Source organism: Oreochromis aureus, linkage group 11 (genome assembly GCF_013358895.1).
Source record: "Oreochromis aureus strain Israel breed Guangdong linkage group 11, ZZ_aureus, whole genome shotgun sequence".
NCBI lineage: Eukaryota > Metazoa > Chordata > Actinopteri > Cichliformes > Cichlidae > Oreochromis > Oreochromis aureus.
This window is the reverse complement of record NC_052952.1, coordinates 32626816-32644898: the sequence shown is the minus strand read 5'-3', so window position 1 is coordinate 32644898 and position 18083 is coordinate 32626816. Positions and strand designations below refer to the sequence as shown.

Here is an 18083-nt window from a genome sequence, read left to right as displayed (position 1 = left end):
TTTTGGTGTTCCACTTTCCTCTGACAGTCCAAATTCAGAGAGATAGAAACCTAAACAGCCTGCGGGTATGACTCTGAAAGTAAGTGTCTTTCTGCGTTAACCCCCTGATGCACTGATGTGCACTCCACTGCCTTCAACCTATCACACCCCGAGACTGACTTCAGTTTACCCTCACCGTAAATATTACGAATATGCGGATAAATAGAAGGAATAAATGCATCAAAGTTTGGAGCTGCTGGGCTGCAGCAAGCTAATTTGTATTCATAGAAAGTTCACTGTTCAAATAGACTTTGCTTCTGTTAATTTGTCAAACTTTCTGGCCAGGAGAGGTTGAAGCCGTCATGTTTTTCAAAGTGCTCTCCACCTGTGCAGGGCTGAGACTCCCACTCCTGGTCAGGACAAAGCTGCAGGTTTTCAGGCTCCTGGGCCAGCACGGCTCGTGAGCGGACCTGAACCGAGGCAAAGTCGACACCGGCCTCTTTGGCGCAGATGTTGACGCACGAGCTCCAGTCTGACCACTCCATCAGGTAGCATTCACCTGCAGCAGAGAACAGACAACATGTGTTGTTTTCCTGTGACTGCTTCACTGTAAAAGAAATTCACCTTACACTTCATTTAATTAACAGATCATTAAAACAAGCAATGATTCATCAAAAATAAAAATAATTCCCACTCCCCTTAAAAAACAATTAACTTGTACTGTTTATGTTTTTATTCTCTGATGTACATTTTTGGCACATTTTAGAAAACAAACAAACAAACAAGCTTTCTTTGTCACATACACAATCATACAGAGTACAACATGTAGTGAAATGCTTGTGTCCGAGCTGCGGACAGGCTGCAGACGTAGCCGCGCCATTCCAGGGCTTGGTTTTAGCATGGGGGGGTCACGGGTCATGGGGCCAGGACCCTTACTGGATAGCGGGCAGGAATCAAACTTGCGACTCCCTCTCCAAAGGTGTGCAATCTTACCACTATCCAATGCAAACTACCAAACCACCAAAACACAACGAGTAATATCATCATTACATCATTCTTCATCTGTGAAAATAAATTCAGATAAAAATCTGTATTACAAGTTTACATTTATTTACTGCTGACCAGTCAAGTGGTAATTGGCATCCATGACATTTTAGGATATGTAATAAATAAAGGGAAGACTCTGGAGAGCTACCCGGGACTACCTTTACCATCTCAGTATCTAACCAAATGTAAATGATGTCACAGTCTATGACATCATTCGTTTTGGCAAGAAAAGTGTTTTTTGTGCTTTTTTGGGGGCGATCGTGGCTCAAGAGTTGGTGGTTCATCTTGTAATCGGAAGGTTGCTGGTTCCAGCCCCGGCTCCGACAGTCTCGGTCGTTGTGTCCTTGGGCAAGACACTTCACCCGTTGCCTACTGGTGGTGGTCAGAGGGCCCGGTGGCGCCAGTGTCCAGCAGCCTCGCCTTAGTCAGTGCACCCCAGGGCGGCTGTGGCTACAATGTAGCTTGCCATTACCAGTGTGTGAATGTGTGTGTGAATGGGTGGATGACTGAATGTGTAAAGCGCTTTGGGGTCCTTAGGGACCAAGTAAAGCGCTATACAAATACAGGCCATTTACCATTTACCATTTTTATGATAAATTGAACTTTTTGCAACCACAAGAGGCGCCCCCTGCTGGTCATTAAAGGTAATGCTGGTTTAAGGGCCTCACTGGATGCACTTCTTTGATCTGGAAACCATCCCCATCTTTTATACACAGTCCAAAAAATTAAACCCTTGCAGAGAAACTACTTCCATCTGGCAGCTGATCTCTGTTATGTGGATTTTTTTAAAGTAACTGCCAAATGACCTGTGCAGTATTGCAAGTTATGACCTTGAGCCAAATCTCGAATTGTTTTTTTTTCCTGTAAGGCCATGTGCGGGATCACATCCTCAGGCAGGTGGCCCTTTTGGTATATTTTGAGTGAAGAGACTAAAAGGTTACTGTGTTTTTGCTATCTGGGCCCTCGACCTGCCTCAGGCTGAGGCGGACAGGATCAGTGATATCTCAAACTTCAGCTCCAGACTTCCATCCTCACTCCAGTGTTTTGTCTTTCATTAAATGTTTACTATTACTTTAGTTTTATCTTCTCTCTCTTATTTAACCTCAACTCATTTTGACTGTAAAAGCTATACAAAAATATCTGCATTGCAGCTTAAGTGTGGGTGTCTGCAGCAGGAATCTGATCTTTCTCTTTGGCAGCACGAAAGCGACGCTTTACCTGTTTATCTCTGGATGATCAGGGTGAGATGTGTGCTGCAGAGATGCATATAGAATATGTTTGTATATTTAAATATATCATATGGCAGTCAAGATGCTTTGAAGACTTTAGTGAGAAGGAAGGCACGGGTTTGAGATGCAGGGTGGCTTGGTTTTGATCATAGCTGACAACTGCAGCTTATCAAACAGTGGGGGGAAATAGAACGTGGGTCAAAGGTTGCAGTGCATGAAAGTGTGTGTATTTGTGACTGTGGAGATGCAACCTGCTTAGATTCCCATGCCAGTCTGGGTCTTGCGCAAGCAACTCCTTGAATTTCCTCCCAAATCACACTACAGTACCTCCCTGAGCAGAAAACAGGCTGTGCTTTTGATTGCTGTTTGATACTTCAGTGCTCCTGCAGTTTGGCAAAAGGGGCTGGACTGACTTGTTATCTAGGGCACCGTTTCTCAGTGTTTTCCATCTCAGGGACCAGCAGCCATCTGATGAGCTCTTATTTTCCCTCCCCAAACGGAAAAAAAAATCCTACTAGCGAGAAACACACACCACACTTGGAGTATAAAATTAATTCAAACGGAGGTACTTTAAAATTAGTCGTGGGTTGAAACAAGGACTGCATGTTTCTTCTACTGTATTGTAGAGATATTGAATGATGAACGATCGACGATGAGCCAAAATAGACACATAGCACTTTGGAAATGAACTCCACATTTGTATTTTGTCTCTTGGCAGACACGAGGAACAATAATCCCCCCTTCAGGGACTGCTGACACTGAAAATAACAGATTTATGTTTAAGCTGCAACATGTGAGAATACTCTCCTGTTATCTGGCTCAATCGTAAATTGGGGCTTCAGTTTCTCATCTCTTCTTATTGAAATGTTGTAGATTTGCCCTATTTAGCCAAAAGAAATGCTCCCGTTCACTTCTGCGTGCAGCACAATATGAAGACTGCAGCTTCACAAAATGAAGAGCACTGCTGTGGATGTGGGAGGGACAGTAAACTGTTGAACCTGCAGACCTGATGGACAGATGGAGTCCAGCAGCTGCTGGGCAGAGCACACCTGTCTGCTATGCTCCACATTGCAAAGCTACATCAAACCCAGCATCTGACAAGCCTCCATCACCAAACCTGAAAACAACTCATCAGACCCAAGCTTTTGAAGTGATAATCCCATCTGTGAGATTTTTTTTCTTACAGTGAGGGGTGACATCTTTGGCCCTAAGCTGACATTCTGCTGTTTTTGCGCTGCAGTGCCGAGACATCAGCTGTCAGTCAAAGAGTGGTCAACAGGCTCCTGTGAAGGCTTTTCTCCTCAGAGGTCAAAATATCCAGCAACACGCGCTTTATATAGAACAGTTTTATTGCTCGACAAATGTGTTTCAGCTCGTAACCTTCACAAAAATATTACAGAAAACTATTTAAAAGGTAGAAAAACTATAATAAACTCACCCTGTTTATTTTTTTTATTGGTATAAGAATTGTTTTTTTGTTTTTTTTTTAACTGTAATGAAAATGTAGAGACAGATTTGGTTACATCTCAGTCCTCATGTTCAAATTAGAAACAATAACCATGTGACTAGACAGGATTAGCATTTCATCTGAGTTGGTGCTTTTTTTTCCATTTGTGCCTCCTCATCTCCTCCGTCCTCTTGCCCTGACCTGGAAATCTATCTCAGTCTCAGTGAGAAGACTGAGGAGACAGGGGGCTTGCTGGAGGAGCTATAACCAGGTGTTTTTTTTCTTTGGTTGGTGTGCTTTTATCTGTGACGCATGAAATAGAAGTGCCACAAAACTGAAATGTGCAAATCATGTCAAGGGGAGTTCCTTGTTTATTTAAGATGATGAGCGGTGCGATCAAACTTTCTAACCTTCACTTCTTTGTGTAAATGTAATAAATAGTAGCACTAAATTTAAGTTTTCGTGACATTGCTATGCTGGTGTGGCTGCTGACATCATAAATTACAGCAGAAGCACAAAAGGCAGCCGAAGCAGCCGGCTCACACATTACATTTACTTGCCGTTGCTTTAAAATGCAAAGAGAGAAATCGAGGACGTACAAATAGCTGTACTCGAAATATTACACTTTTATTTATGGTGCAATAAATAAGCACAGCTTGTGCCCTGCAGTGTGTGAGCTGTTGATTTTTTTCCCCCTATTGTTTTCAACCCAGCACCTTCCCTTTGTTGTTGTGGTTTTGTCTGCATTTTTCTAGTTTCTGTAGTAGAAAAAATACCTCTTCAGACTTTTATTTAGTCCTTGCACCTTGGAAGTAAATGAAGTTTTGCCAACTATTTGTCTGTTGTCTTATACTTTGTTTTGATGACTCCTTTTGTAGACAAATGGTTACTGCTGCTTATGTTAAATACCCACTTCTATTTATTTCCAGGAAAAGCGCTTCTAGTGCAGCAGGAAAGGACCCACCACCGGTGAGGCCTGGGATACCCAATCTTGGCTTTTAAAAACAACACTCTGTTGTTTATGAGCTGTATACACCCTAAAGCTGTGTTCTCAGACTGCTCGCAAGGCTATTAGGCGGCCCATGTGTTTGAATTTATCAGTTTATTTCCATACTGCAAAAATTAGATCACATATTTGGGACAAATTTTTGTTTCCTAACATAGCAAAATGTGTACGAGATTGGATTTATTGCTTATTATTAATGTAACCATTAACACCAACACACCTAAATGTTAATAAAGGTTGACCTCTATTAAGAAACGTGGGCAACTTTTCCCTTTTATGGATAGTTTATTGTGACAAGTGTGTCACATCAGCAAAGCTCCTAGTTTATGGGTGTTTAAGCCCAAGTGATATAATTCTTTAAACATGCAGAGCGGTGTATAAGTTATAAAGGAGAGGGAAGGGAAAGCAAGCTACTCAACTTCAAAATACCCAGTGTGTCTTTTCTGTGCTCTATCAGAACAACTTTGCCACTGGACCTAATTTAAATCAAATTTAAACAAAGTGATTTTAAATTAACCAGTACTGTACACATACAGTAAGAATAAACAAAATTCTCCCTCAGTTTTTGATTGCTGCTAAGCTCTACGACTTCTGCAGATATTTCATTTTAAAAGCCATCCAAGAGAGGAAATGGCAGACCGTGCCCTTTCAGCAGCTGGGAAACATTTATCAGCAACATCTGTCCAAAAAGTACTAAAGTTCATTGACAGTCACAGTGAACAAAAAAGGGCAAAATGCATCAGACTATAAATACTTAATGAGTGTTTTATGATATAAATAAAAATGTCAGTGTGATAGGGCATGGCTGTATTGTAGTGTTACAAGGAAACATTTAAAAGCTGAGCTCTACATTAACAGCAACAATCATCAACCATTAAATAAAATGATCAAATCAACTGGAAAATAAACTAAATACATATACATTCACTGGCCACTTTGTTAGGTACACCTGTTCAACTGCTCATTAACAAAAATGCTTAATCTACTAGTCATATGGCAGAAACTCAATGCATTTGGGCTTGTAGATGTGGCTAAGACGACCTGTTGAAGTTCAAACTGAACATCAATTTGAACTTCATTTAAGTGACTTTGAATGTGGCATGGTGTATCTGAGAAACTGTTGATCTGCTGCGGTTTTGCTGCACAACCATCTATAGACCAGAAAATGGTCTGAAAAAGATAAACTAACTAGCCAGCTTTAGTTCTCTGGGTGTAAATGCCTTGTTCATATCAGGGGTAAAGACCAGACTAAACACACAGAAGGGCAACAGTAACACTTGTCAAAACCAAGTTATGAAGAAGAACATCTCTGGACAAACAACACGTCAAAGCTTGAAGCAGGTCAGCTACAGCAGGAGAGAGTTGTTGTTAACCATGTCCATCCCTTTATGAAGGATAATGAGCAATGTTACAAAGGGCACTGTACTCTGCAGCAACTGTGTGATGCTTGCTGAATATATGTCATAAAGAATTAAGGCAGCTCTAAAGGCAAAAGGGAGCAGAACCCAGGTCTCACGAGGTGTACCCAATGAAGTGGCCGGTAAGTGTATATTCCCAGTTCCTTCTTCAGCTAAAGAAAATAAAGTATTATAACTATGAAAAACCATTGTTTTGTCACTTTAATTAGGCAAACACAGCAGAAAAATCAATTTTAATGACTATGCTATGGATTGTGACTTTAAAGCTGGGTGGGCTGAGTCTGAAGAAAGATTGTTTTTCTTTTTTTTTAAAGGTGGTTAAATCACACCCCGACTGCCGGACTCTGTGCACTAACCAGACGGGAATAAAACATTCAAGGTCCTATGGTAATTATACAAAACCTTGCATCTGTGTATAGTTTAACATTTCACAGGTTTTGCTTTGTATGGCCATATATCACATAAATCACAACAGATGTCCAGCACAGCATAAAGACTGTGCAGAGACCTAATCAGTCACCGAAATTAAACAAGTCATCCTGTGCGGGTCGACTGTGGGCTGACACTGCCAGATTTGTGGGGTTGTTACTTGCTGGGGCTACCCATGCTGAAAATGCGTGTGCACATGGCACACTAACGAGCGTAGTGTGTAAGCATCCTCCAAAGCTTCAGAGCCTCACAAGCCTCGGTCTTATTTTTGGTACACTTGGTCTTGCTCTGCTTGATAACTGTTATGTTAGGTATGGCTGTCGCAATATCACATTTTCATTACATAATTATCATGGCCAAAAACATTTAACAATGACTATAAATACAGCTAAATCTTTGGCACAGTATCAGACAAAATAAAGGCTTAACTCTCTTCCTATGCGGTGGTTACAACTTGCATATGAAGTGATAGTAAACGCCAATACAACAGAGTGAACATACTTTAATTCACTATTACCAATCAAACCAGCATGGACAAATGCCACTGAATGATGCATTACACAATTTGCACACCTAAAACAAAGCACCAAACTGCAGTGACTTAAACAGACCATCCACAAACTGCAGATTGTAAACTGCAAACTGTGAGTCAAAGCACACATAGTAGTGCATTTTAACCAAAGACTGTATAGAAAAGATGGAACCACTGGTTTTTCTGCCCAAATGTTAACAGTTTTGGCCTCTGCATTGTTGGTGTTTTGGAGTCAAAAGTAACCATATTTGGATGAGGTGATGTTTTAAGTTATCAGCTGACAAGGAAGCAAGCTTGGTGACCTGCATCCAAAAAAATGTGTGTGTACGACACAGAGACAGCAATGCCTGCTCATTAGCACTACGTAACAGCCTTAAAAGTACTTTAATTTCACCCGCCACCTTTGACAGGATGTACCACACAGAATTCATTTTATGTGTCGCACGGATCAGCTACTGCTGCTTGTTTCTGTGTGTGCCTATAAATCAAAGAGGCGACAGCCCTAACTTTAACTTTTAGAAGGGTGAGTTATAATAATAATTCCCCTACATGGTTTTAGGAAGGCTGCAGAGGCCAAAAAACAATTCTTTGGCCAGGCTCTAAATATACTTTTATACACTGTAAAAGTGGGCTCTTTAAAATGGAAGTCTATGAGTGCTGATTTGCTTTTGGCGCTATTCTAAAGTGGCCACTCCAGGAATTTATTTACACTCCTGATGTAAATACTAGAAAGAAAGAGGACCCTCGTAAACAGGAAAGTGAGTCTAACTATGGCCGTCCCAGCATCGGATTGTTTATGATATTATCAGACGAGAGATACATTTTTCATGTTAAAATAAAGTGATTATGAATACAGGTATAAACACAAAAGCCAAATCTACATTTTCGATGGTAAATATTACACAAGGCTTCAAAATCCTGAACAACGCACGCAAATGAGCACAACACATGAGTGTGGTCCAATGTTTATAAGCTAAACTGTAAGCCATCTTTGAAAACAGCTGTGATCAGCAAAGCTTTGGACTCTTTCACATGCTCGAGTTACATTGGAAGGATTTAGTGGGGTTTGTCAGTTTGAATTCTTTCCAGAACTAAAACCTTGACAGAATAAGGAGTAAGAATAAACAGTACTGCACTTTGTACTCTTTGCCGTGTACATCTAATTAGCTTACGGCCTTAAATAGGAGCCACTTGTCACTTCCAAATCATTATTCAGCTAAGTCCATTGTGAGATCAGAGGTTATATTAAAAAAAGGCCTGATGGTCCTGGATGCAATCGAGGTCATGGTATGATTAGTTCCTCTCTCCTGCTCTTTATTGGATTTGGTTAAGTTTACAGCTCCAACCAACATAATCAGGGATAACAATACACTTGGCAAACTCATTTATTTGTCATCATTCCAGAGTGCTGCCTTGAAGTAATCAGGGTGTCTACAGGTATAAGCAAGCAATGTAAGACTTTTTAATGCCACTTTAAATGAAATTTAAGGCCAAAAGGGCAGTTCGATCGTCAAGCGTTTCCAGGCACCCGCTTTAACCACCAAGAGTAATTGCAGATTTCCAGCTATTTCCCGTTAAACTTGATCTTTCCATTTTTGTAGGCTAATGAACAGGCTGGCTAAGAAGGCATTCGTCTTTATCAAGAGGATGCTTTTTGCCTCAGATCTGTTCTCTCACAATGCCCCGCCCTGTATCTAGTGTGTATTTAAGAAGTGTGTATTTAAGGCCACTTTTGTCAGTTGGAGCAGGAGATTTCAGCCCACTCGTGAAGCTCGTGTTGCCCTTAATGGCTCAATAAAGGCCTTATTTGTTTCTCTCTTTTTACTCATGGGTTGAATTTTCCTGACCTTTTATTGTCTGGACTTATTTAACAATTTTAAACGCCGTACATAAATCAATTTGAGCTGCCTTTGTGTATGAGACGCACCATTTTAGCTGGCTCATGCCTCTGCTGCTGCACCACGTTTCACCCAAGCCTTTCTTACAATCAAAACACAAATACATCTTCAATCTATTCTCCTCTTAATCAGCATCTCCATTCATATGTGAGGTGAATAAATGAATAAAATCTACACGTCTCTGTACAGCAGATTGTTATTCAGTGCAGTCGTATCTTGGCTTGCCATCTTGTCTTTTTATTTCAAGCCCTCAGGATTTTTTGTTATCTCGCCCACACAGATTATTGATTGCACCTTTTTTATTTTTTACTATTATTTTATCTCTCTCACTGTATGTGTGAGTGTGTTCGAATCATTTTGCTTCTAGGTTTCTTTGCTGTACAAATGGAATCAATTGAATTGTAGGGGTCACAGCTTTCATTTAGATTCTCCTCTCCGTCTATTTCACTGGAAGAGCACGTGGTCCAAATATTTTGTGCGTTCCACATGAAACAGTTCCTGACGGCTGTGCCTCTGGCTTGGCCGGACACTTCAACATACTAGCAGGGCTTTGCTCTGGGGAGGACTGTGAGCGATCGCCCTTTGACTGTTGCTCTAACGATAACCTCAGCGTGTTTTACTCTCCTCGTGTGCTGTGAGAGGTGAAAAGAAGCAGCTGTGACTTACAGCTGGAGATAGACACCTTGTGAAATTGGAGAAAATGATAGAAACTAGGAAAAAAATCGAAAACCCACACATATGCAGAGTATAGCTGTCATGATTTGAAAAAGCAGAGAAGACAAGATTGCTCTCTAAGCTGATACAGGCGATGAAATAGAGAACCCAAAAGTAAATGAAACTCCCATAAAAAAGCACAGTTAGACAAAGCTTTGGTCATAATGTAGTCCATTTATTCTGCCTTGAGCTATGCCGCTGCTTCTCATTTTAGAGGTCATGATAGATAGTGAGCTCTGTTAGAGTTTCGAGGTAATGCTGAGACCAAACCCACACGCAAAAGACCAACTTTCAGCACCTCAAATAACAACTGCCAAACCCATTTAGGCATCTCAATTCACTTGGCTTTTAAATGTTACAACAAAGCCTGTTTTTAATGTGTATTTAAGTGCTCATAATGGCTTCCCTGTGGTATACATCAGACTGCTGAGAAGTGTCGACTGTGCTGTGCATGGAGAGTGACTTGTTGAAGCTGAGAGCAGTGACACAAAACAGTTTCGGGGTCTGTGTCCACATGTGCCGCTTTTAAACACTCTGTGCACTGCCATCTTACAAAAACAGCTCCTCTACCATTATTTAAAATGCTGATGTCAAAATTCCCGCCCCTTCTTGACTCTGATTGGTTTGTGAGGAAGAAGTGACATTACGTAAATTCTAAAAGTTGAACGCTGAGGGTGTTTTTACACTCAGAGCTATGAGCATTGATCACATTGAACTTCATAGAATTTGCATAGAAAACTGCTCTGTGGATTAAAGCCTTAAATCACTGCTTTAATAGACAGATAATGAAGACAGATAATTAGTAAACACTAGTCTCAAACACCTTCTACAGATATGAGGATGTATGAGCATGTATTTACCTGAACGCTAGATTAACTGACACATCTGTATCAGCATCTTCAGCGAATGACAACTGATCCAAGTACTCAAGTGATGTTGATGTTAGCAGCTAATGCTATTTCTAACTCTGTCTCCTGCTAGCAGCATCTGGGGTTGAAGAACTGAAAACTGCAGCTCCTCTGGTGGCCACTTGAGGCTGACGCGAAAAGTGTCAGTCCCCATAGGCTCCTATGTCAAAATGCCCAATTTCACAGATATGAAATTAACATGTTCACAGCATTGCACACCCCTTCATAACAACTGTACAGTTACAGTTTGGTCTCTAACTGACAGATGTTTTATTGCTGTCTGCTCGGTCTCACAGCTGACTAATTCCAGTCATTGAACTGGACCTCCTGTTTGCGGTGTTAGTGCCTTTGGGAGTTATTTTAATGAAACTATCTGAAAAATATTGCAGATTGCTGTGTAGTATAGCCCTTCCAAGAATTTGTGCTCCATTTCTGGTTAGTGAAATTGCAGTTTTATTACTCGGTTATCACTAATTAGCACTGATAACCCTCTGGTTTAAAGTTGATTACTCCTGGATCCAAAAGAACAACCTAGCAACAATCTAAATGCTAATAAAAAAACAAATCCAAAAATCAAGGGGCTCTTTTACATAAAGTCTATAGACTCCTCGTGGGTACTTCATGCCTGATCAGTTTTACTGACAGAGACTGAGGTTAACAGTATCCAGCATATTGCTGCCATAGCTTCCTATTACTTGTGGCAAAAAGCTGATTTGGAGGAGCTATTTCATTCACAGAATATTAAAGAAAATTAAATTAAAAGTAAAGTAAGAGTAAAGTCATAATTGATTCATTTTAACCATTTATTTTTTTCATTAGAGAACTTTTTTTTTTCAAATAACAGTGGACTGGGCATCTAATTGCTTCTATTCAGTGTTTGGACACGACTTTCCAAGGTTGCTCATGCAGCCCAAACAATAAATAATTACCACTGAAACCTTGAAGTCAGCATTATTACCTGGACATGGGAGGATACAGCTCTCTTTCAGTCTGATCTGCTTGTCTCCGTCGACAGCCACCTCCAGGCTGCTGCACAGCTCCTCGTCCACCAGGCTGCCCTCGTCATCGCTGGAGCCATCCGACACGAAGCAGGACAGGTTCCTGAAGCGCATGCCGTGTCCACAAACCACATTCTGACAGGACATAACCACCATAGAAGAAGACAGACGGTGATGAGTTAACACAGTGAGGGAAGGGGGTGTCACACAAACCTGCAGCAATCTGATAGCAGTTTAAAAATCCTAGTAGATTAAACTTCTGCCATTTGAATTGACAAACTAAAGTCAAACAAATGTACCAAAAGTGTTTATGCATCTCAGACATTTTAAGACAAGAGAAAAAAGCATCACTGAGCTGAGCTGTAGGATGAAAAGCTGCAGGCATTAAGCTGCACACGTCCAGCTTCTCAGCAAGGCAGCATACCTAACCTGGAAACGTATTGTTGCTTAGAACAGAATATGTTGTATATATTTGCACGGTGTACAGCGGTTTGTATTTTTACAGAAACAAAAGAGAGCACAAATACAAACATGGATGAGTTAAACCTCTACTTTTTAAGCTGTCATTCGTCCGGAAATTGTGTGAACTGTAACAAATGATTAAAGGGGACCATTTTCCACACTCGGATACAGGCAGAAAATTAAGGTCAGGGCTAGCATCTCATGCAGGACTGCACATGTAGACCACTTGTTAAAGTGCCCTTGTGGATTTTATTATGTGGGTAAGACTGGTAGGGAGTTGAAAACACAAAAGCAGTATTGGAAATAACCTTCTATTGGCAGGCAGGAAGTACAGAGTGTCTGCTCCTTGTTTTGAAGTTATTGGGACACCCTAGAGTGGAAGGGATGGAGACAAGAAACTTCTCTAAAGGGAGGCCTTGAAGATATATCATTTGCAAACAGAATATCCTGGTGGATTAAATGAAGAATTGTTATTGTCTTGTTTTGTTTTATGAGTAGAGATATGGATCTATTAAAATGTATTTCAAAACTATAAGGAAGATAAGCTGACCCATATATTTTCAGTCTCTTTCCTGTGTGGGAGTTAAATTGTCCTTTATATTTTTTTCATGAAAGAACAAAATATCTCACAGGATCATCTTATCTGATACATTTTCTGCTAATATTTGCATTTGCTTAGTCAGGTAATATCATTTGGGAGTCTACCACAGGCTGGGTCCTGATTGGAGTTTGATAAGAGGTTACCACCCACAGGATGGTTTGCCTTTTTTTGAAGTGAATGCAGAGTGCATTTAATAAAATGGCGACTGTCTCTGCCTCTCACTCTGACGCAGCCGAGGATGGCAGAGGTTATAAACACTTCCTTTTTGATCAAGTTAAGTGAGGGGCAGCAAAGGATGTTAGTAACAGATGACATTACCTGTCTCCGTGTGTCCCCATAAAACCACATTTACTCTTGAAAAGTTTTGCTTTATGTCATAAAGTATTGCACTGGATGCTTTTAATAATCTGACCTGGTGCCACACGATGCAAATTTCAGTGTACAGGCTGCCAAATTTCTTGGCAAAGGTATTGGTTTACAGTAATGCATCAGCATTAAAGATGCATTAGATTGATTTTTTTTACTGTCCATCTCTCAAAATAACCCTATGAGTGGGGAAATGATGAGCTTGTTCATCAATACTAAAGACTCCATTATTTTTTATCAGGTTCTTAGACTTCACCCTCCTAAAATCCACCTTCTGGCTCCAACTGTTTTAGAGTATTGATCTCAGTTGAGCCCGAGCTCCATTTCTTGTAGCTGACAGAGGTCGATACAATTATTAATGTTTAATGTACCTGGATTATGGTATAACTTTTATATGTATTGACATACCTCTACCCGACACTCAGACCAGGGGCTGTACTGCCAGCGGTAGCAGGGTCGGACAGGACAGGGTTTCCACTGCTCCATCTGAGAAGGGCACGGTCGGCCGTCGCCCTGAGATGCCTGAACCACCGACCGCTGTCGCCACATCTTACCTGGAGTGTAAAAAAAAAAAAGGTTATATTTATCTCTGGTTTTCTGTGGATCTCTCATTAGGCTTTTATATAAGCAGGATTTTGTTACTTGTTTGTCTAGTGCAAATAGGTTAGTGTCGCTCTTGAACCTTTATAAATCCCAGAACTGTCTTTATTGAGTGAATGTCTGTCTTTTCGTTTCTTTCATTTTTTCCGAGAGCATCTCCACACCCATAAGCACGTTCAATTCATGATTTTTTTTAGACTTTCTCCACTTCAAAATGTGTTCCCTACTGTGAAAGAAAACAAGATTATCATTGTTATCCTGAATGGAAAATGAAACCCCTATGGCATACAGCGCAGTTTTTCCTTCTAAAGATGTCCAAGTAATGAGCTTAAATCACCAGGAGTAATGATATTGTTCCAGCCATTTGGCGTTAATGTTGTGCGCTGATGTTATGCAGAGTTTTGCAGACCATCGTCTAAATGTTGCAGCTGTGTACTGTCACCAGGGGGCGGTGTCAAAATTATATGGAACCACCTTTAATGTGGGTTACTCTTGCTTGTGTGAAAAATATCCACTCTTGATTTTTGGAAGACTTGACAAAGTCAGTGCATTAGCATAATCTTCTCAAAGAGACCAAAAACATTTGAACTCTGACACAATTTCATACTTTCTAAATCTTTTTTTTAGTAACTGTATAACCTGGTAGAAGTGTATAAACTGCTGTCACATTCTCCTGTTTCTCTGAGCAGCCCAGGGCCTACTACACATGCTGCAGCCTGAAGGCAGCGGTGGACTAACTGGGGTTGGGATGGCGGTCAGCCTGATTGGGGCAGGAAATCCACTGGACCCTTTCCTTCTGGGAAAAACAAAATTCCTGTCCCTTTACTGTTTTGCTTGCCATTGTTTCCCCCTTGAAATGTTTTCAGCAGCAGATAGTGACAGCGAGGCTTATAGGGAACCAATCCAAAGTTTAATAATGTCAATAGTATAAAGATGCTACATTGTGAACTAAAGATTTACTTCATATAAGAAGTTGAAGCAAAAAAGTCACTTTTACTTGTTTAAGTAGAACTGAAGTTAGCTAACAACAGGTTCCTGTGTTGGAAACTCTCCACCACAGCACTGAAATCTGAGCATTTTGTTTTACCAGCATGAGAGAAGATTAATGTCAGGAGGGTTTTTCTTTTCTTTAAAGCCTCTGGAGCTTTTGGTTTCTTGATAAAACAATACAATTAATGCAAAGTTCAAAGAGACCTTTTTTCCTGAACAATAAGCTAAACACAGAAACACATGCAGTGACCATTGTGGTGTACCACACAGCAGTCATCTATTCCTTCTATAAACAGCTCATTTAAATTCATGTGCATGTGTTTGTTTTGAATGTATTAAATTAATCCTACTGCGCACAATAGCACTTCACTTAACAGAGCAGGAGTTTCTAAATGGCATGAAATACTGCACCTTTTTTCCCTTTGCCATCTTGATTGGTTCTTGGTCAACTTGAGTAAAAAGGCTTTTATTCCACATCACTCAGAAAAACCTCTTTAAATAAATCCAATTCATCGCAGAACCCCAGAGACCATTTGATTTAAGTGCAGAATTGATGCTATGAATTAACTGAAAGACTCGACATAGAAGCCCTTCACACACGTTTCTAAAAGCAACCTTCCTGTCTACCTGCTTTAAACTGCCCACTCTCAACTCTCACAGCCCTCCATTTGTTGCATATTCCACTTACATTTTCACACTGACAATCCAGGAAAGTGCTCACCTCAAAATCCACCTTTACCAACCTACACTGGCTTTCAACACATAAAACAACCAGCGTTCCCACACATTCACACGCAAACTGTACAATTTCATATCCCACTCCAATAAGTAAAAAAAAAACTTCCCTCACACATACACAGAAAGAACCCACATCAAATAAGGTCCCCGCCTTTGCCCTTTTTTTTTCTAACAAAAAAAACTTTATCTTATTCCTTTTGATTTACCAACTATCGCTGTAGAGCCCTTTCTTCAAAGGGCTCCCTCGGCCCTGGGGAGCAGGAAGATATAATGGAACAGAATCAATTCTGTGAACTCCTGGAACAACAACCAGGCAACAGGACGACAAATTTTCTATGGTCATTTGGAAAGACTATAACGCAGTAACTTTGGCTTAAATAAAGACTCCCTCTGCTTTGTTTGTGGGAGTTTTTCTAGCTAAATGTCTGCAGCGGGAGCACGAAATGTTTGAGATGTGTTTCTTCCAAATACACATGCTTTGGTACCATGTGTACATAACATGTATGTAGCCCACAGTAACAAACGGATAGAAGTAGAAATCTTTTGTTGGAATTAGTACTAATGTGGTTTTTGTTATTTATTTATTGTTAGTTTCTGACCTGGGTGGATAATTTCATTTTTAATCAATAGGATTTTTTGTCCCGCCTTTAACTGTTCCCATTTTGGTGACGGTTGTAAGGCTGCTTAGTCCCACACCAGCATGCATGTGAAATAACTCTGACCTTGCTCTTAGGTCAGGTTTCTTTTTTTAGTTGGAGATTTAACAAAAACAAAAGTGAGTCCACAGACCTTCTGGAAATCCATAGAAGTACGCTGATCCTTTATTGCAATGGGTGTCGAGCCACAGCTCATATGGAGCTGAATCAAATTCCCTAAATTGTGGTAGGACAAACTGTGCAAAACATCCATCCATTGTTTGACTAACTTCACACCAATAAACTGCCCAGATCACCCAACAGGCCTGAACTGGATAGCACAGACATTTAAAAGACCGGGGTCTGACTTTATTTTACTTTCTTGGTCTCTGTGCATGCATTTTGATTATTGTTGTTGGTTGTGATACAGAGCACAAAATTTTAATACAACCAGAACACTGTTTCATCATCTCTGCAGCTGTGTCTTCATTGTGGTTACCCATCCTCCTTTTGCAATTTGCCATCCTCTAGTATTTTTGTTACACACTGGTTACACGTAGTTACAATGGGGGATATTAAACACGGCCAGTTTCAAAGGTCAGTTTTCTACAAGTAATCCCCTGTTTTAGACAGTTTATTCCTCCTGACTCTGTACATCAGTGAGCATAAATTTCCTTCATATAATTGTCTCATAAACACTTCTTCTCTTCTGTTTGTGGGAGCCAGTCAATCAGAAGAAAGCACTAAAGGGAGGAGGAGAAGCTTAAACGGCTTGTTTCAGATGACGTGTGAAGGCCTAGTATGAGATAAATAAGGAATATCTCAAACTCTCCAAGAAAAAAAAATCCTCTCCTACAGTTAAATTTGTTTAAAACGCACCACACAGATGCACACAATTGACCACACTCCAATATGTGGTCACACCAGCTGCGGGAACAATGAGTTTTTAGACTACACCTACCAATAAACTTGGCCCTCGTTTTGATTTGAAATGCACACCTGTAAAGTTTGGTAAAGCTGCATCTTGCATAGACAGTCAAACAGATGGATGGACAGACATACTACAGTAAACCTACCAAAGTACTGAAAACTGCCTGTTTGGCAGTTCTTGCTACAGTAAAGACAGACTAAGGAGGTAAAAACAATAATAGCTATGTTATCACAGCTGGATCTTCTTTTTTCAACAGATAAATGGTAAATATAGATAAAGCAACAGGAATGTGAGGTGGTTGGAAATGGCCATTGTTTTTTCTTTGATAGGACAGTGTAGCGCAGACAGAGAAGTGAGCGGAGAGATCATGAGTGACACACAGCAAATGGGTTGCATGGCACCTGGGCCGCCTGCTCTACCAGGTGAGGGTACAAGGGTGTGTCAGGGCCCTTGTTTCAGCTGCTTTAGCTTTAGTCGTCTGTTGCAAATTCAAGAATCTATGTTTGGCCATTTGCCATTAAGACTGAAGTGCAACTTTACAATCTGGCATCCTCTTTTATAACACATCTTAAAACATTTATAGACCATCTTAAACGTATATGTGCTTCATTATTTTGCCTGAACTTATTTATCTCGTTTACTTGTTTATGTTGGCTTTTGCCTTTACTCCAGTGTAATCTCATTATTGCACTTGAAAAGAGCAATGGAAGTAAATCAGTAAGATTAATGTGCAATTAATGATGAAAAGGAGATGCAGTGTTTAGAAAACTTGTCTTGTTCGTGAAAGGTTACCGATTTCATACTCCTGGATTTTGATGGCAGTGGAAACTGCTCGGGACAAAAACGTGCATCTCAAATTCTCACCTTCTAGACCGCAGGTCTGTGAACACTCTGACCAGGCCGACCACTCCGACAGCTGACAGTTGACAGGACACTCGACCACACAGGAGATGTTCATCTGCCACTTCTTCTCCAAATTCATCTGCAGCACATGTTTCAAACAACACATCATCAGATCATTCGCATAACAGACAACCAATCATTACGCTGCAAACTCAATCTGCTATGGCCAGACACTGACTTGACCTCTCAGTACTGCAACTCCCAGAAGTCTCTGTTCTGGCAAAGGGCAAGCTGCTGGGCAGCTTCCGGCCA

At 40.6% G+C, this 18083-nt stretch overlaps 1 protein-coding gene across 1 annotated transcript in view; it reads right to left on the bottom strand.

Moving 5' to 3' along the window:
* Positions 1-18083, bottom strand: part of LOC116334980 (thrombospondin type-1 domain-containing protein 7A) — a 198040-nt gene that overhangs the window by 23360 nt on the left and 156597 nt on the right. Inside the window, exons 21-24 of the mRNA XM_039619888.1 lie at positions 17793-17910; positions 13443-13588; positions 11566-11740; positions 365-538 (exon numbers count right to left, since the gene is read on the bottom strand). Coding sequence (XP_039475822.1) covers positions 365-538; positions 11566-11740; positions 13443-13588; positions 17793-17910 — 613 coding nt within the window. The remainder of the gene's footprint in view (positions 1-364; positions 539-11565; positions 11741-13442; positions 13589-17792; positions 17911-18083) is intronic.